Source organism: Anguilla anguilla, chromosome 5 (assembly GCF_013347855.1).
Source record: "Anguilla anguilla isolate fAngAng1 chromosome 5, fAngAng1.pri, whole genome shotgun sequence".
NCBI lineage: Eukaryota > Metazoa > Chordata > Actinopteri > Anguilliformes > Anguillidae > Anguilla > Anguilla anguilla.
Genome location: NC_049205.1, coordinates 4450959 through 4471159, shown reverse-complemented (window position 1 = coordinate 4471159; position 20201 = coordinate 4450959). Strand labels below are relative to the sequence as shown.

The 20201-nt window shown below is 45.2% G+C and overlaps 1 protein-coding gene across 1 annotated transcript; it reads right to left on the bottom strand.

Annotated features, from left to right (window-relative positions):
- Positions 1 to 1863: 1863 nt before the first annotated feature.
- LOC118228310 (coronin-2A-like) lies at positions 1864 to 19441 on the bottom strand. Its single transcript, XM_035419752.1, has 12 exons — positions 19092 to 19441; positions 10538 to 10738; positions 7247 to 7363; positions 6846 to 6995; positions 6530 to 6709; positions 4918 to 5034; positions 4610 to 4714; positions 4405 to 4501; positions 3943 to 4055; positions 3305 to 3395; positions 2459 to 2706; positions 1864 to 2046 (listed from the first exon to the last, which is right to left on the bottom strand). Exons 1-12 carry the CDS (start codon positions 19104 to 19106, stop codon positions 1921 to 1923), a joined length of 1560 nt encoding a protein of 519 aa, XP_035275643.1. The 5' UTR covers positions 19107 to 19441; the 3' UTR covers positions 1864 to 1920.
- Between the last annotated feature and the right edge of the window lie 760 nt (positions 19442 to 20201).

Here is a 20201-nt window from a genome sequence, read left to right as displayed (position 1 = left end):
AAGCATGTAGACATGAAGAGGTTTAGTTGACCAAACATGAGAATTTAGCAAAACGTGGTTTAAGCAACTTCTGGTATGATTATTGGTACCAGACATGGTGGTTCCAGCATCTCTGAAAGGGCTACCCACTGGAATTTCCATGCACTAAAACCTCTACAGATTACAGAGAACAGTATGATTAAACAAAAAAACATCCAGTGAGTGGCAGTTCTGTGGGGAAAAAAACACCTTGTTAATTAGAGATGCCAGATGAGATTGGGCAGACTCGTTCAAGCTAACAGAAAGGCCACAAATGCTCTAATAACAGCTGTTTACAACAGTGGCGTGCAGTGTTCTCCAAATGCACAAAGCGTCAAACCTTGAAGCAGAGGGGCTGCAGCAGCAGAAGACCACGCCGGGTTCCCCTCCTGTTAGCTAAGAACAGGAGGTTGAGGATACAGTGGGCAGGTAATCACCAAAACTGGATGATTAAAAAGTGGGAAAGATGTTGCCTGGTTTGAAGAATCTCGATTTCTGCTGCGACAAGGTAGGGCGGTAGGGTCAGAATTTGCCACAAATGTCATGAAACTCCTGGATCCATACTGCATTGTGTCAGTGGTGTAGCCTTGTGGTGGAGTAACACTGTGGGCAATGTTTTCTTAATGTGAGCAGTGGGTTCACTCAGACAGTTCCACAGAGAAAACCTTTCAAAAATTGTAAAAAATATTTTTATGGGGAGGAAACTCCCTGTAACCCCAAAAAATGTTTTTTTTTTCCCCCCTCCAGAATGCAAGCACACATAAGAGATAGGAAAATATTTATTGAATTCCCTGTACGTCATATTTGTACATAGCAACAGCTCCTCAAATTCAGCTCTTAATTCATTAAAAATATAGCGCTGACCATTTACAACTGCCGATGTGAAACGGACACAGGCCTCCCCTGCAGCGACCGGTGTTCCGGAGGAATGCTCGACCCCTTTCCCAACGAACCTGAGACGACGTGAGTGAATTTAAGTCTTCGGCACACCACCAAGAACCACGCAAAGTGATCTATGTGACACCGAATTATCCTCTGAACATGAAACTCTTAATCTATTCAGTAGTAGCACTCCTCAACCAGCTAAAAGGGCCAGGAGTTTTACCTCAACACTGACGTGTAGTCAACTTCACCCTAAATGGGAAAAAAAACAAGAACAGCCAAAGTGTAATATAACTAAAATAGATACAACTAAATAGAATGTCCTCATTCCCCGTGCAATACATACCCAAACCACAGTGCCTTTTAAAGGTAGTGTGTGTGTGTCTGTGTGTAAAGGATGCTGCTGGTATGTGTGTGTGTGTGTGTGTGTGTGTGTGTTGAGCAGTATGCTGCAGTTCTGGTTTGTAAACAGCTGAATAGTCAGCATATTAATCCCAGTATCATGTCTTATGTGTTCTCAAGGCAGTGATTATTCACAATGACAAGTTTGGCTTTTCCTCCAAATATAAAAGCAAAAAAAAAAATAAATAACTGCAATTTTTTAAAAAAGGTTCTGCAACCCGCAGATAAGAGCTGGACTGTCCCACTCAGTATAAATGACATCCATCATTCACGTTCACTATAGTATAAATACATCCATCATCCATTCAGGCATAGTTCAAAAGATCAGCCCTTTCCTTAAAATTCCTTAGAAATTTCTAACAGAATCTAACAAATAAGTTTTGCTTTGTTCAATCGCGTGTGCCCATTTCTCTATTCATGAGATCTCTGTGTTAAACACGTTAAAGACAGGCACCTACAAATAGTCAATAAAGGGGCATTATAAAAAAAATTAAGACTTGCATAGCTCAGAAGCATAAAAACAATGTGGGAAAACCTAAACCAAAGTCCATAAAAAGGGAGGGGTAATGGTTTAGGTGCAGTTGTGCCGGGGGATTTTGGGTGGAGGTGGGACGGGGTTCAGGTGGAGGTGTTGCGGAGGTTCATGATCTCCAGCTCGAGCTGCGTTATCCGCACATCTCTCTGGGCCAGAGCCTCCCGCAGGGAACAGATCTCCTCCTGCTGCCGATAAAACGTCTGCAAGAGCTGGAGAGACAACATCGATTCATTCTCAAAAGCTGAGAAGGCAACATGGACTCATTCTCAAAATCTGAGACAACATGGATTCATTCTCAAAATCTGAGACAACATCGATTCATTCTCAGAATCTGAGGAGACAACATTGATTCAGTCAGCTAGATTCAGCTAGATTCCTAGCTTCCTGTAATCATAAACTGATAAAATATTTTAGTAAAGTCAGGGGGGAGCAATGGAGTGTTCGTCCTCTGGTTAGTCCTAAATTACACAGTTAATAAAAAAAAAAAAAACACTCCTGTTGTTTCGGTAACGCAATTAAAAATGTAACGAGATACACAAAATTAAGTTTCTATCGACTCCAGCCTTATCCCAGGAGCAACACACAGCAGGTTGTACTGTGCAGAGAAGGTCCTGTTTGTACCTCATTCTCTGTTTTCGGGGGCGAACACGGCAAGGGGTCGCGGCCGTTGGACATGTCGTTGAAGGCGTTGGACTCCTTGCCCTCTTTGGCCTGCAGGCGGTCTTCGATCACGGGCTGCTGGGGCAGGCCAGAGCGAATCTGGGCGTATTTGGACTCCAGGGAGTTGTTGTTTTGGGGTTTTCCGGGGGTGAGGTCCGAGTACACTTCCTCTGGCTTCCATCCCGGTTTCAGTGATATCAGGACGGGCCCTGGAATGGACCGAGCCTCAGTGTCATTACAGCGAGTCCCCTTTGAGTGTGCCAATACCATTTCCTGTATTCTGTGTGCGTGTGTTTATACAGACTGTGGTGTGTGTCAACACAGGCTCCTGTAAGTGTGTTAAGCAGACTCCTATATGTGTGTTAAACGGACAGTGTTGACTGTTTCCTGTGAGCGTGTCAATACAGTGTCCTGTGAGAATATTAATGTAGCCTCCTCTGGATAATTAATATATGCATATGATATACATATGAGTCAAAGTGTCACGTGCATGCCATGCTTTGATATATCTTTTTCTGTATACAGACAGACAAAATGCGTAGTTAAAATAGCCCATAAAAGCTATTATGAGCAGTGTGTGTGTGTGTGTGTGTGTGTGTACATTGCCTGGAAGACTGGCTGTGAGTTTTAGACCAGCCCTGTAGAATAATCAGCAAGTATGCGTTTTTAGATGCGAAACACCCCATTGACCTGGCTAGCTACTGAAACTAAAGATTGAAGATTCTCCACCAGGGGGAGCTATTCGCATTAGGGCGATGCTTCGCATCAATGTCACCGTGTGTCCTTGCATTTCTGGGTGATTCTGACCTTTGTCCTGTCCGCTGAGCCACTCGGCCGCACTCAGAGCTGGCCGGTTCCCCGCGGTCATGGGATAGATGTCGTCCTGGTACGACTCCGACTGCTCGGTGGACACAAAAAACACGGGACTGAGAAGTCTGAGACGGATTACTGCGGTCCGCACACGCTTACAACAACAGGATCCTGAAGGACTGCGATGAAACATTACACTGGATGTGTACGAACAAGTTCAGCCATCTTGAAAATGTCAGCCATGTTTATACTCTGGACTGTATATGCATGAAGTCTGGTAGTGAGTACAGTAATGCATTAAGTCGTTTAGTAAGCTGACTGTTGCCTTACGCCTGTTAGCTAGTACACTAATGTATGTAGTCTATTAGTGAGTACACTAATGTATTAAGTATGTCGGTGAGCACACAAAAGCATTAAGCATATTAATGAGTGCACTAATGCATTAAGCATGCTAATTAGTACACTAATGCATTTAGTCTGTTAGTGAGTACACTAATGCGTGTTGGTGAGTAAAATAAAGCAGTTTCATATGTGCAAGCGTATGATGTAGACTGCCCTGTAGTCTTTATGTGCTGTAGTCATGGCTCCACTGTGCATTTTTCCGACAGTCTCTCTCCGTCCCACATCAGTCTTACCCTCCGGGGGACGATCATGGACAGCGGCTCGATCACGCTCTTCGTCGTCACCAGCTTATAGAATCTGAACACCTCGCAGGATCTGACCTCCAGAGCTCTCTTTGGCATAACACCTGTATGGGGGGGGGGGGGGGGGGCGGGGGGCGCTACTATTATTACACTGATCTTGCTGTTATCACACTTATACCCTGATCCTCTCATTACATTTATTATACACTGATCCTGCTATTACACCGATTATACACTGATCCAGTTGTTACTCTTATCACACACTGATCCTGTTAGTAAACTTATTACACACGGCATCTGTTAGTAAATTAATGAAACACTGCCTGCCTGAAACTCAAATGTTTGCCACACTTGCACGCACACTTCATTTCATCGGCACCAGACGCCCGTTTCAGTGCAGCGTGTGCGAGTGCTTTTGCAGGAAATGGCAGAGGTATTAAACAATGTGCTTACCCAGCCCCTTCTGAGGTAGGTGAGAGCGGTAGTCGTTCAGGTACTGCATGTAAGGCTTCTCTGAATTCAACTCATAGTATCGGATATAACCCTCTCCCTGGAGCGGGGACGCAAAGGATATATTTTACTTTTACGTTACATTAGTCCCATTTAGCAGATCATATTATTGCAATTTATACAACTTTTTTTAGCATTTTTTAAGCACCTTTCCAGCAAGATAGAGCATGTGGGTGTCGGGGTCATAGAAGGGAAACACAACTCCTGAGGAACCGTCCAGGTCCTCTTCTACCAAAGGCCTCGAGAGATCGTCCTACACCAGGAGAGAAAACCAGCAGCATTACACACTTGCATACTCTCTCTCTCACACACACACACACAAAGTAACATTAAGTAACCCCAACAACAACAGCATATGTGCACATATACATATTCCTGCCATTGGGTTTAGTGGATAAAATACAATGTCGGCACTGCAACACTAGAGGGCAGTGTTTCCTCAGGCACAGCCCTTACCTGATCCCACAGGGCAACGTGCCTGTTGTTCCACGTTGAATTTCCTGTTGAGAAGATCATCTTCAGATTTCCAAGGAACAACACTTTGTTCACCTTCTGCGACTTGCTTTTACCCTCCTGAAATCAAAACCAGGTACAGAGAAAATGAACTAAGGACAAGCTGGATTTATCTAGTTTTTATGATTTATGAGTTTAATTTGGTTCATTGCAAGATGAGGGGTTCGGTAATGGGTGAAGACCAGATGAGTTTATGTGGTCGATGGTCACACCAGTGTTTGAGTGGGCATAGTTCAGCAGCGGGGAAGTTCACGAGTTACTGACGGTATATGAAAATTAGGCCTGACTCACTTACATAAAGGCTTTAAGGCGTGACCGTTCACTTGTGTGTTTACTGAATGATGAAATCCTGAGAAAAGATAATTCTCCTGGATGAGATGATCATCACATTTTAATATAATTAATGCTATATACAATATATATATATATATATAATAATAATTCAATGATAATCATATTATTTAATGATATCATCATCATAACACAAAGTGTTTCTTTAGCGATAATAATAATAACAACAACAATAATAATAATAATTACATAAAAGGGAAATGAAGACTATGGTATTGGCTGTAACCATTTAAACCTGTTTTACAGCCGTTGTAGAGTGTACATGGATATATCGCGTGATTCACTGCGCTAGATTCCGGATCTTCAGAGTGGTCTCAAACTGCCTTTGTGAAGGTGTGAGTTTTGTATATGTAGTGTGGAGTGGAGGTGATCATGTGACCACATAGCTTTTCGTGTCTCCGTCAGTGTAAATGTCTCCACTGGCGTGACCTCTCACTTTCCTCTCAAATGTTGAATCAAGAGTGTGGAGGAGGCCCGTGAATCTCTTACAAAGTCAACTACTTATACATAATTTCTGTTACTTCAAGAGTCATCCCTGGTTGTGAAACATCATACTAATAAATGTAGAAGCACTTATTCACATGATTTTGTGGAACACAAATAAAATATCTGATTTGAAACAAAAAAAAATCCAGCCAAGCCTTGTTAAAAAACTACTCGTACTATGACACATTCAGCTTTCTATAAATCTAGTTAAAGCTTTGAATAAACACTTCTCTCCCAGAGGATAGAGTACATGAGTATTCACATGCATTCATGGAGAGCTGTTTATCATTGGAACTTGGTAGTAGGTAAACTCAGGGAGTTTTTCCTTGCCAGTGTTTGCCTTACGCTTGCTCCTGTGGGGGTTTTGTCTGTGAAGCGTATTGTGGCAATTGTCTCTGAAATGCGCTATATAAATAAAAGTTTTTTTTTTTGATATACCGCTTTATAGGGAGACTCAGTAAAACTTTGGGGGGCAATTTAGCACTTTGAAGAGTAGGTTTTTTGGAAAGGTTTTTTTTTCCCCCTTCAAAATTCCAAGTCGATATTCTATAACTCCATTGCCTTCAGTTGCCAGTGGCGATTGTTACATCACCATTAGAATGTTCAGTTAAGAACACTCCAATCACATATTTGTGACCTCACACCTTAAAAGTGTTAAAGAGGTAACTGGGACTGAATGGGTGTGGCCTGTGGTAGGCCTAAACCTACGCTCGCGTACCTGCACGAGGGTCCCAGCGCGGGGGTCGATGACACGGATCTTCCTGTCCTTGCAGGAAGTGGCCATGAGGCTGCCGTCGGTGTTGAAGGACATGGAGAGGACCACGTCCGTGTGGAAGCTGATGGTCTTCACGGGGTTCTTGATCACCTGCTCCGGACAGTCCAGATTCCACACCATCACCTGTGAAAGCATATGACCGGCTATACGATCAACATCAGACCCCTTACACGGTTATGTACACAGCTTACGTATATGTGTTTACGTCTGTGTGTGCGCACACGCATGTGTGCATGTGGCAGTCCCAGCTGCGCAGTACCTTGTAGTCGTAGCCCGTGCTGAACAGGACGTTGTTTGCGGTGGGGTGCCACTCGATGAGCCCCACCCTTCTGGAGTGACCCTGCAGCTCCTTCACGGGTACGGTCAGGTTCCTCAGCAGCCCGTGCTTCGGAATGTCCCAAATTTTCACCTGGGGCACATTCCAGCGTCACTACAAATAACTCCTACTTACGTAAGTTACGTAAATCTTACGTAATTGCACTATGAAAAATGCTTACAGCTCTGTGGTTCTCTTCATATGTCAACAATCCCCACAACCTGGCCTTCTGTCTATTATAAAGATGTGTCTTTCCAATCCCAATACAGTAGAGCCTAAATATTAGCGTCGTGCTAACCCCTGGCGAACGCGCCCCCCTGTTTCTCGGCATCGCCAAGGCCTACCGTGCAGTCCTCCGAGCACGAGGCGATGCAGAGGTCATCGAAAGGGTTCCATTTGATGTCCAGGACGTTTCCTTTGTGTCCAGAAACCCGCGGGTGGTGAGGGTCCACTTTTCCTGTCTGGAGGGAGGAAACGAGGCTGTAAATGTCTCGTTTAAACTCAAACCACAACCCCCCCCCGCCCCCCACCGCCTCCCCATCATGCTAAACACCCAGAAATCCCCTAGGCATCCATGTTAATGAGCAGGCTGCACCCAGCACCATAGAGTGGCCACGACATTAAGAATAGAGGTCCCAACAGTTCCTGCTGCACCCTCACTTGTGTACAGGTAGAGGTCATTTGACACAGGGATTATCAGGGATTTCTAGCCAAATATACCCCCTTTGATCAGACACAAGTGAACACAGTACATTTTCTTGAGAGCCACTGTATTTAGGTTATGATTCTGCACCCTGGTAACTACCCAAGAAATGTGATCCACTTGGCTCAAGGTCAGTGTTCATCAGTGGGCCAGTGTAGCCCAGAAGTCCCCCAGGAATATTCAGGCGCTGACCACCAGCAATGGCAAAAAAAAACATCCAGAGGCTGCTGCTACTACCGTCTAATGAGGACGTGAGAAACACAAACCTTTAATTAGTGGAGGACCTGCACACATATGCCTTCCGGCACCGGACATAACATCAGTGCTGCAAGATCATTGCTCTCTCACTTACAACCTGTCTCCTAGCAGACCTGCCCAGCCTAAACATCACAGCCCACCGCCAGAATAACAGCTTAGCTTTGCCATAATCACAGCCCAAGGGTTGAACTTCAAGAAAAGGCGACCAGTTTGCGACTTTAAAGCTACTGGGCCCCGATATTGTGACCACTTGCCCGGGATACTTCACAAACAAGCCTATTAGTCACAATTTTCACAGAATAATTAGTGAGCATGAGAAGGACCACAGTCGGCTGTCCACAGATTTCACGTATTTTGGTCATTCTTAAACATCATATTTACATTTCTGGCCATAACCTGACCGGGTAAAACAGAACTACCCGTTTTATGAAGATGAACGACTCTTACAACCACTGGACTGCCCCTGTCTGCGTTCTGACTGTTGCCTCTGTCAATGCAAGCTTGTGTTCTCTCTGTGTCAACGAATGTCTGCCTGTATTCTATCTCAATATAAGCGATTGTCCATTGTCTTGGACACAAGAATCATCCCTTGTTGAGTGTCCAGACTGAGCACAACGTCATAAACGCATATATATATATATATATACACACACACACACACACAATTACTGTTCATTAATTATATACATTAATGAGTCACTGAAATGGGTAACCAACAACTACTCTTTCAATGAAAGTACATGAGGAAAAAAAGTTCCCAATTATGCACAATATCTCAGTCTAAATCTATCTGATTGGCTCTGACTATTTATCCCAATAGAATATAGAATATATGCTATAGAAGGGAAAAGGGGCGGATCTGGGGGGACAAGTCTGGTCATAATGATGTGGGCGCAGGTACATGGACCCTCAGGCTACTGAAACAGTCTAAATGTCCTTGTAACAGATTAAACGCACATCTCACTAATGCCACAGCTATTCACAGATCACACTCAGAAGTGCTGCTTACTCAGGTCGGTTAGGTTTTGAGCAAACGCGACTGACTCCTCTTCACAAGTCGGGACAAGAATGTCAGAGAGACGGCAGCATACCAGCAGCCTCTCGCCTAGAACTAGATCTGCAAGAGCAGGCCCGCCTGGGGGTGTGTTTGTGCTCTTATAACAGACCGAGCCCTATTGAGCAACGGCGACGAGAAATTTGCACACAGCTGAGCGGGATTAATGCACTCTGAGGTCGATGAATGTACGGGAGCCAGTTAAAATAAAAAAATTAAAAAAGTGAAATTCTGTTTGCCGAGTGCTCATTCCTTCCGATTAGTCCGACACCGATCCATAAAATCTAACGCTGATTATCAGAGATTGCTGCTAGGCGATCACCCTATCTAGACGGTTAAAACGTAAGTCTCTGATACACGTGCCAGCGAATGATTCCGCAGTTGACCGTTAGTGCAGACGTCAAACCCTGCAGGTGCTCATACAACGTTGTGAGCACTGAGGTAATCGTTTGGCATCGCGGGAAATTCGGGATGTTGGCAAGGTGTGTCTGGAGTTAGACTGCGGATGATGACATCACTCCAGAAGGGGACCGTGCTCGAGAGTCTCGGGTGGGTGTTGAAACCGGGGAGGGGGGGGGCAAAGTACGACCTCAGCCGAGGGGTCCTGAGCTACAGGTGATCAGGAGCCGGGTCGTAAATTCATTAGACAAGAGGAGAGCGTTGGGCGTGTGTGTGTGTGTGTGTGTGTGAGAAAGGGAACAATGGCTTAGTCATTTTCAGCCTTCATCTCCTTCATTCATTCCAGGAGAGGGGTTGAGACAGGCCGAGGCTTAAATGGCCCCTCCATTCCTCCAGACGTACGTAATTCCCCAGCAAGGCCAAGACCAGACACACGAAGCCACGAGGAGAGAGAGAGAGACAAAAAAAAAAAGAGGCATTCTTTTGATCAGTCCTCCCCAGTCTGAGAAAAATGAAGAAGACATAAATTGTGCTGACGTGCGAGTGAAGATATCTCCCCGGTCAGCCCCACGTCTGAAATGCGACGCTCGAGCGGCTCAAACCGAGATACCACTAATCGGCACACTAAACATAATCACGACCGTAAAAAAAAAAAAAAAAAAAAAAAAAAAAAACAGCATTATTTATAGAATTTCCATTTTTGAGAGCGAAATAACTTTTCTAAGAATGTCTAATGGAGGAACAGGATGAGGTACGGTTGCAAATCTCCCACATTTTGACAGCGAAACGCAGACCCACTGTGTACGCTTGTTGCAATTTTTAAGACCTGCCATTACTCAACTGTAGACAAATACATTATACCTTCTGCTTAGATATATATACGGCTATAATGTAGGAGAGATTGTTCACATGGTCAAGGTTCTGCCCAGTGACACAGCCAATGGTGACGGCTGCCGTCGATACACAGCAATATCAGCAGCACAAGGCATTGGATATAACCACAGCACTAAATCCAGTATAACAGTACTGCTTGAGAATGGTCTCACATGACCAACAGAGCATAATAGGCATACTTAGATGATGATCTTTAATGGTGAATAGAGTATACCAGGAGTACTTAGAGGATGGTCTTACATGGTGAATAGAGTATATCACGACTACTTAGAGGATAGTCTTTAATGCTGAGAGAGTATAACAGGAGTACTTAGAGGATGGTCTTACATGGTTAAGAGAGAGGATGAGGAAGGCTCCGCCTCCAGCGCACTCGGTGACCACGGCGATGAACCAGGGGTTGACGGCGCAGAACTGGTTGTCCTGGACGCTCCTGGTGATGGGGACGCCGTCATAGCAGTGCTCCTTGGTGGCAGGCTTTCCGAACACGTGCCGAAACTTGGAGCTGCGGTACTGAGGACGCCATGACATCTGGAACACAGGGGTGGAGACAGGCTGGTGAGCACTCCGGTTACTAACCTACACCCTTTATACACACCTATACCCATTACACAGCCCTATACCTTTAACACACCCCAATGCCCTTTATACACCCCTATAACCTTTATACCACCCTATACCCTTTACAGACCCCTACACCCTTTACACCCCCTATACTCTTTATGCACCGTTCTACTCCTACCACATCCCTATATCCCCAACTTACTCTGATACAGCCCTATCCCTCCTAAACAATACAGCATGCTTTGCACATTTGCACATGCCTTCGTGTACGTGGTGGGGGGGGTGTCACTGGACCCCAGTCTGGGATCCCCAACAGGAGGACGCATTTAATTTCTGCTTACGGTATATAGTGGGGAATGTGGAGGTTCAGACGGTACAGTGAGAGGCTGTCTGCTGGCCTCCCCGTCCCGAGACACAGGGTCAGTGTTTAACCCCAAATCCCAACCCCCCCCCCCCCCCCCCTTTTTTTTACATGGGCTCTGCAGCTCCGGCAAACGGCCAGTCGCCTGCCGTGTTTTACGAGCTCCGAACGGGAACGCGATCCGAACGGGAACGCGATCCGAACGGGGACGCGATCCGTGGGATGCGGCGCGTCGGCTCCTGTCTGGCAGAGCGCGGAACGCGAGCGGGAAGTGTCCCGCGAGGATTCCCCCGGGACAGGAGAGCCGGCGGGAACAGGCCGGTCAGCGCGGCCGGAGAGTGCCGGCGAGAAATGTGGGCGTGCCTCTAACAGGCGCTGACCTTTGACCTGCAGGATCATCCAATCAGACTGAGGCACTGATTGTAGTAGCTGCTTTTCATTTTACCTTAAATCTATACTCCAAATATACAACTTTATATTCCTGATATATTATTCAATATCATAGCTTTATAGTACTCTATAAAAATCTGTAACTATCCTTGTATATCCCTACATTACTCTATGTTGTAAATGAATATTATTTTATATTACTACTCAGTATTATTCTCCATAATATTGGCTGAAATGATTATCAATCATTATTAATCTTAATACATACTTCATTTAAATAAAATATAAATATAGCCCCCCTGCTGTTTCACAGACCTGCAAGCTCACTGCACACTGCAGCTACCCTTCCATCTGAGAGAACTGCAGGGCTATAACCCTCTGAGATTCACTTCCCTGTGGAATTCTTATTGCACTTGCCAAAGGCTCCTGGTCTTGACAACCCATTACACATTTCATACCTCCCCTCCCGGTGTTAAAGGTGGAATGCGCGAACACACACACATGCACGCACTCACACACACACACACACACACGCAAGCGCACATGTACACACATGTCTAAAACATACAGACAGCCTGCAGTATCTTTCTGAAATCCTGTTTTGCTCATAACAAGTGCACTCTGTGCATGTTCTATATGTTGTAAAATAAAACAATTGTTCACAAAAAAATAAAATCCTGTTTTGAAAGGCTACAGTACAGAAATATCAGTAGCTGCATGTAGGCACGGGGAAAGAGGGAAGTTTTGGTCAGGAACATTTTAATTGTGAATTAAAAAAAATTAAAAAAAGCGAATACAAAGCCAATATATAAAGAGTAGTGTGAAATCCACTATTACGCAAGTCCATGTGTCCACTTGTCATGTTACAAGTTATCCAAGTTTAAGTTTAAGAAGCAAATAATGTAAACACTTGAGCCAAGAAAAAAAGCTTAACACCATTCCCGTCTTTATCTCTATCTCTCTCTCTCTATCCTCCCTCTCTCTCTCCCTCTCTCTCTCTCAGTGCAGAGGGCAGCAGGGCTCTGGTCCTGGGGGCTCGGGGTCGGGGGTCGGGGGGTGCTGGAGGGTTGCCAGGTGTTCCCGTCCCAGTCACGAGCAGTAAATCCCCCTCCAGCAGGGCATGGATTGGCATGTCTCACAGCCCACACTTCCAGCAGTCCGACACACCCACATTCCCACTGACTAACAATCTCACCCACTCACTGTGAGCATGCGTGTGTGTGTGTGTGTGTGTGTGTGTGCATGTGTGTGTGTGTCTGTGTATGTGCATGTGTGTGTGTGTGTGTGTGCGTCTGTGTATGCATGTGTGCGTGTGTGTTTCTGTTTGAGAGTGTATGTGTGTGTGTGTGCATGTGTGTGTGTGTTTCTGTGTGAGAGGGTACGCGTCTATGTGTGCATGTGTGTGTGTGTCTGTGTGTCTGTGTGCGTGTGTCTGTGTGTGTTTCTGTTTGAGAGTGTATGTGTCTTTGTGTCTCTGTGTGTGTCTGTCTGTGTGTGCATGTGTTTCTGTGTGAGAGTGCACATGTGTGCGTGTCTGTATGTCTCTGTGTGTGTCTGTCTATGTTTGTGCGCATGTGTGTGGTGTGTGTGTGTTTGCATGTGTGTTTCTGTGTGCGTTTGTGTATACGTGTATGTGTGTGTGTGTATGCGTGTGTGTAAACTATTATGTTGAGATATCTTGTCATTATAGATACCCTGGAAAGGCCCGGTTTGTGAGACTGTGACTTGTCTCAGCCTGATAAAGGGTGTTTTGCGAGATGGGATAACAGCCAAATCAGACGCTGCGTCTCCCGAAGCAACATCATGACTGTCCCTAAACCTACGTTATACAACTCCTCACAAATATCTATCAGTTGTGCAACACGGAGGCGCCTCAACAGGAAGCTGAGTCCATTAGAACATAAGCAAATATTCGGAAAATGGAACCATTTTGGCCAAAAACTCAGTTGGCTCCTAAAATGTTTAAAGAGCCCAAGAATATAAAAAAAAAATATGCAGATGTGTATCAGACGTGTTCATCGTAAAATAACTTTTCTCTGTGGTACTAATCTGTGAAACTAATCTGGCAACCAACAGCATTGAATACAGTAAGTGTGCATTTATGATGCAGAGTAAATTAGTCACAAATTACTAAATGCCTCTCTCCCATAAAACTTAATGATTCATGGTGGAACCAACACACAGCTACAGTGTGGGGGGAGGGGTGCATATCAAGTTCCTTTTTTTTTTTTTTAAATCAATGGAAACTCAATTCTGGTTAATATTCATGATAACATGATAAACCCAGGGTTCACCTGCCATGCTGTGGCTTAGCTATGGTCTAGGCCTCTACGAACCGGGCCTTGCAGACGCACACATGCAGGACGTGTCGCTCCGATGGTGATGTCATTTGAAGGAGCAGGTGTGGCCGTCTCATTGGCTTATCAGCAGTGACCTTGAGCCACAGACTGAAAATAACCACATTTTGTCTTTAGAAGACACGGGAAGTGGGGGTGGGGATACTTAAATCTCTTTCATATTAAATGATGGTGCACCCCCCCATTCCCGCCCCCCCCCCCAACTTGTTATGAGATGCTTCCCACTGGCCAGTGAGTACAGGTCAAAAAGCAAATACCCTGGGGAAGGGACAGCTTTGGCTGGGGGTTCAAAGGGATTGGGGGACGGGGGGTGTAATTTAGGCTGAAAGCCGAGAGCCTTTTCCAGATCTGGACTGTAAAGGTCTGGACTTTGACCCGCTCTGTAATCACACACACATCACGGGCCTAATAGCAGACTCTGGAAGTGACCCAGCAGTGGTTTGGCAGGTTCTGAAAAAAAGACACCATTAGCCGAACTGGGTTTTGTTTTGGAGTTCGTGATTATTAGGCGGTGCGCTGTTTTGACTGTGAAACATCTGGTTTGGCCTTTGGCAAGGATTCCGGTTTTTCTACCGGTTTTTTTTTGTGTAGTTCTGTGAATGTTTCACCGTCTACTCAAGAGTCTCTAACGCACCTGTGTGCAGTGCATGCGCCTGTGTTTGCAGTCGGATTACGCGCTGTGCGCTGTGTTTGTCTACGCATCTATAGCGCATCTTTCCACTTACTGTGACAGCTGACAGCTTTCAGGGGGTAATAATAATGGAAACCATGAAAACGTCTCAAATGTAGGACCACCAATGATACGATGTATTTTATAAGAGCTTAATTCAATGGCGGAATTTACCTTTCATTCATAGCAGATACCATTCTTTGCATTTAGATATAGGTCTATGAGCTTCAGCACGCTTTATTATGGCACTCTGTTTCAGATATCAAGATTTTATGAATGCAGCAATAATTAATGTACTACAAATAGTGGCTGATGGGAATTGAAGTCCACAATGAAAAAAACTGAAATGTGTAAAGACAATGGGGCCCTTTCTTGGTTTTAATGGATATAAAACTGCAATTCCCATGATAATAGCATTAAACAGTGTCTTCCAATGCACTAAGGGCTTCTGAGTTCTTGTTTTGTATCACAGGACAGGATCTTCAGAAGGAAGTTCACCATTGTGAATTAACCACAAACGAAGCAAAAAAGCTAAACCACACCAACAAAAATAAAAAATGCAGGGAACTTCAAAAAGGAGAGCCATCTCTCTCTCTCTTAGCTTCTCCACTCCTTCTCCTCCTCCAGGTGAGATCACACCTTCACCCCTTTGTGAATAGGTGCCTGTTGGGATGAGCAATCACGCCGGAACATGCACCCGACACAATAAAAATGCACTTGCATGTGCGCACGTGAGAGACGTGTTAGCTCACATTTATGCCGGGTGCCAGATGTTTGGACGGGCCGGGCGGTACACCGGAGTTACAGAGCGATGCCTTGCATCACCAGCGCCTCCGTGACGCAGGACTGCTTGCCCTGCGGGGGGAAGAACAGCCGTGTGACGCCATGACGACAGGCGCTCTCATTTCAAATTGGGACGTGAGGCGGGAGTGCCTCGGACTGATTTTTGGACACGTACGGGTCCTCCGGCGGCCCACGTCGCACCTTTGACTCTTTCGGGAGTTACCGCAGCGCTCACCGCCGGTGTCGCATGCGCTGGTGGCGTGGGCTCTCTCACTCACCTTTGCCAGGACTTTTATTTTGAAAGGCGAGTCTCCCTCGGCTTCCTTTTTGAAAACGCTAGGGTCGGCATAAGACTGTGAATCCCTTCCCTTCCCCCAGTCAGTTTCCTCCATGGAGCATGTCGCATTCGGGGTTTTAGGGAGGGTAGGCCCTATGGTTGCTTTGCTGCTCAATAGTGCATTAAATCCTAAGGCACTGTCCTGGTGATAAAGAGCTCGGTTTGAGAACCTCTTTCCTTCTTAAATCACTGGGGGAGGTGTAGCCAAGTCTGAGCTCGGAGGAGCAGTATTTCCAACACCAGGGATGTTAGAATCTGAACGTCTCTTTGTTTGCTTTGCAGATAAGGTGAGGAGCTGTGTCTCGTCCGTGCGTGGGACAAGATTGCAGATGCAAGATCTATGGCTGGCGTGGGGGCTCACTCTACTAGGGACGTTGCCACCCCTTGGGTTCACCAAATTTAGGAGCGCCTCTCAGCGAAACTGCCTCTTAACTGGCTGGACTTCTCTTCTGTGCCTCCTTATGTAATTGTTCCACTTTATACAAATAAAGGCAAATCAGAGAGAGTTACAGAGTTACCCTTAAAAAAAATTTTTTTTGCTGTAATTGTGCAGGGATGGTGTGGCCTGGGATGCTGGGGCCCAATGTGAGATCGTTTCTTGGGGCCCAAAATCCCTGGTGGCGCCCCTGGATGGAGGATTCCCATCAGCCAAGCTCCTCTTCAGTTTATTTTGTGCAGGTAAGGGCACGGTGTTTCGTACTGCCACTTGTGTCCTGTGAGACTCCATTGTTGGGCTTGAGACCAGTGCACCCCGTTCCCCATCCAGCTGATTTGTGGTGCATTGTGGGTCCATATTTGGTGCGCTGAACCGAAATTAAATCAGATGAACGACTGTGAAGGTAACCTCAGTTTTAAGGCTGATGCAGCGTTGGGATATATACTGAAACCCTCCTATCCTGACTGCCACCATAGATAGTCGCTTTGCCTGGGCAGTGGTGCATCGTGGGCTGCTTGGCATGACTCCCAGGTGCCCTGAGGTGCTTGAGCCACTTTAACGAACCAGGCAGCGGAGCAGAGAGAGCCTTGACACGTTTCATAATTCCTAATCCCAAACACCTCCAGAGAGGTGCACAGATTGACACAGCACCTGGTCGAAAAGTGGCAAGCACATTTTGCAACGGTGCTCTTCAACTGCCTTTTCAACCACAGTGCATGATCACAGTCCGTAAATGTGCAACTGAGCTTGAGCATTCTTGCGAAAGATGATGTGTATAATCCTGCCGGAAATATTGCTGATCCTGAATATGTTTTCTCAAATCCTACAGGAATGACAGAGCCCTGGTCTGACAGCTCAAGTAGGGCAGAGTACATATGAGTCTAATAGGGACCTGTATTAGATTGAATTTAACACTGGAAAGTTGACTGTGTATGCAGTGACAGGATCAGGTAAGTAGATTCTACCTCTAATGAGCTGAAGGTGTGGCACAAGAACAACTGCACTGGCCAATCGGGACACTTTGTGCAAACCCTTTAAGTGTGGTTGTGCCGTTCTTAGGAATAGTTTAAAAATATATATATTTTAAAAAGTGACAGAATTGCTTGGTGCCTCCAAAAATTGTTAATCCAGGATTAACAACAATAAAAATGAACAAAAGCACAAGTCATTCTATATCGCCAATCTAGCATTAATGCTCATAAAAATGAACTTGGGATTCATTTTAAAAAGAGATATAAAAGTATAGTGAAACCTAACTATGTTTGATTTAGTCTAGCTAATCACCGTTAGATTAACCTATCTAAGGGTCATGGTATTTGATATTCTTTTTAACTCTTAATCAATCACCCAACTGGAGCATAACAAGTCCATTCTTTTGATGTCAACATTCAACACTCCCCAGTGGCAAAGTGAAGTTTGATAGCTTGTTTGTTCTTCATAGACTGGCCAATCAGACAAGGCATCATTGATGGACCTTGACACCTAGTACACATTGTAAATCCTACTGCATTTCTCAAATGTGATTTCTCACTTTGATTCTTCCCTTCTTGTGCAATATGCTGAAAATAAATATTCAAATAATAGGCTACTCAATAGTATTGTTTCATAATAACTAATCAGAGCTGAGTGTTCGACTCTTATGCATGTTAAGCAATTTGAAAGTAATGAAAGCAACAAGCTGACCTAATACAGTTGCAATAAAACAATAGGAGTGAATCACTGTACTGCCAATAGTCGTAGTGTAAAAGTTCCTTATTGCCGCCACGGAGATTACGAGAACCCGATTTGTGTTAACAGCGTTTATGATCGCAGAACACTCACTGACCTCGGCGATGGTTTTACAATCACAAATCGCTGACAGTAGGGAGGGGTTCGGGGCTTTGCAAACAGAAGTACAGAGAGAGAGAAGCATGGATTACGTGGTGCAAAAGCTCGCAGTTATCTGCCCTGAGGCGATACTCGAACACACAAGGAATATGACACCGATGGTTCCACGCGCCCGACTTGCTCGCGCGCGTTCCCTCACCTGCGCAAGAGCCCCCACCAAACCGCTGGCGATGAATGTGGGGAATGAATCTATGCCACTCACACACTGGGTTTTGCTAATGCCATATTTATGTTTGAGCCACAGGTTATATTTGCATCTAAACACCTGCGCCTGTTTGCCTGTTTGTTTTCCCTTCCAATCCACAATAAACCCTGATTATCTCAAACGCTTCTGCGTTTCACTCAAAACAAGAGTAGCCCAGAAGATATGCGGGTTTCTGGAATCCCAACTGAAAGGCTGTGATCAAAGTCATTTCCCTAAAATGGTCAATTATTTTAAATGTCCATCTTGAACACATACATGCGTTACTGTACTTCGTTGTCAATTGACATTCGTATCTGATTTTCTTCAGTCCAGAGCTTTTAGCTTTCAATCGCCACTTTTTAAACTCAACTTTTCTTTTTTATTAAAAAAAAAAAGAAAATGCTTCTGCCTTCAAAGACTAAAGGAGACGGTGGCTTACCTACCTGCTTTAGTGTGTGTGTTTAAGGAAAACCTTGGTATTTGTCTTGGCAATATGACGTTTCGGACGGATCTTTGAACCTTGCTCAGAGAAACGATTCCTGGCATATGCACTTCAAATACACGTGCATGGCGTCCGATACCCATAAGGAGTTTTACTTGTATTAGGCTAACAGATTTGACAGGACAGCAAAATAACATTCAGCTGCTGCACAAAAAATAGAACGTAACAACGGACACAAAAATACATATCGCCAATCGCGATTCAGATTTTTTGATAGCACGCGCCCAATAGCCTACCTGTCTCAGCCTTCAAGAGCAAACCATATCGAAATGACAAAGCGATAGCCAAGCCGTCCACGTAACAAACATCATCATACAATGAACCAATTCAGACGGTGGATTTGCACGCGAAGCGAGGACCGTCCAATCTGATCCAAGTCCAAATCAATTTAACCACGGCTCGCGGCTTCTTACCTTCGTGATGGTCATGCAAGCCTTGTGCAGGTGGAAAGCTTTCTTGCGAGTCGCAAGCTGCAGTAGTCCAGTAGCGCCCACTCAGTCGCTCGGTGTTCAGGCAGGAGCACTGTCTGCGAGGCTCAGTATTTAGGATTGTCTGAATTTCCAGGGTTGAACAGATTCGTGCAGGTCGTCCCACATTTAGTTGTGTGATGTTCATGCAGAAGTCATGACGGTCGGGTTCTGGGAGACTGTTTCAACAGAGGGAGGAGAGCGAAGCGGCTGAGTGTGCAGGCTAGTCTACGATAGAGCACAGACTGGACTCGTCGCAGGGACTTAGAGCCGAGCAGTGCACACCGCTCTGTGCCAATAAGAGGAGACGATGTGAAACAGGGAGGCGGAGTCTTGGCTGCGAATCGTAGCCAAGGCTGCTCACGGTGTCTCCGGGCGTCTCCAGCCGCATGGACTGCACGTATGGACGGGTCATTCTCGACATTGAAATCTGAAAGGTGATCACATTGTTCACGGGCGGAGCAATCAGGTGATATGTGTATTATGGCATCCTACATATTAAATTATATCACCATAATCGTGATTTAATGGGAAGTGACGTATAGGTTTAGATTAAACTCTTTTACACTGTTGATGACTAGCTGCAATAAAGAAACAAAATACACCACTATACAGACAGGCTCAATATAACGTCAGATTATTAGGAAATTATGTAGAACGTTTTCTCTCTTAAGGAAAGCTCAAATGGGCAATATGACACGTGCAGATGTTTGTGAACCCCGCCGTGTTTTTTTTTTAAAGTCCCACGACTTCAGTGGCTACAGCACGTGACTACAGGTGAGGTGACAGGCAAGATGTTCATGTTGCACCGTGGCTATATTAGCCTGAGACGTAGAGATAAACAAAGTATTACTGAAGGTAATTCCAGTAAATGGGTCAAACCCAGATGCCAGTCTCACAGGCTGCAGGTGGTTGCTGAACGCGTAGGCTCCGCCGATCATTTCAACTATGACATGCCATATCGTATAGAACTGACATCACAAGAAACATATGGTAGAGACGGTATAAAAACCCGTTATATTTTTTTGTTATAGTCTACGTTTTGGTAACACCTTA

Bases quoted from the DNA above. Each gene is read 5' to 3' on its own strand.
- LOC118228310 (XM_035419752.1), bottom strand. The intron at 6,996-7,246 runs GTAGGCCTTGGC...AATGTGCCCCAG, and splicing joins CGTGCTCGGAGGACTGCACG to GTGAAAATTTGGGACATTCC. The intron at 3,396-3,942 runs GTAAGACTGATG...TCCACCGAGCAG, and splicing joins CCATGATCGTCCCCCGGAGG to TCGGAGTCGTACCAGGACGA.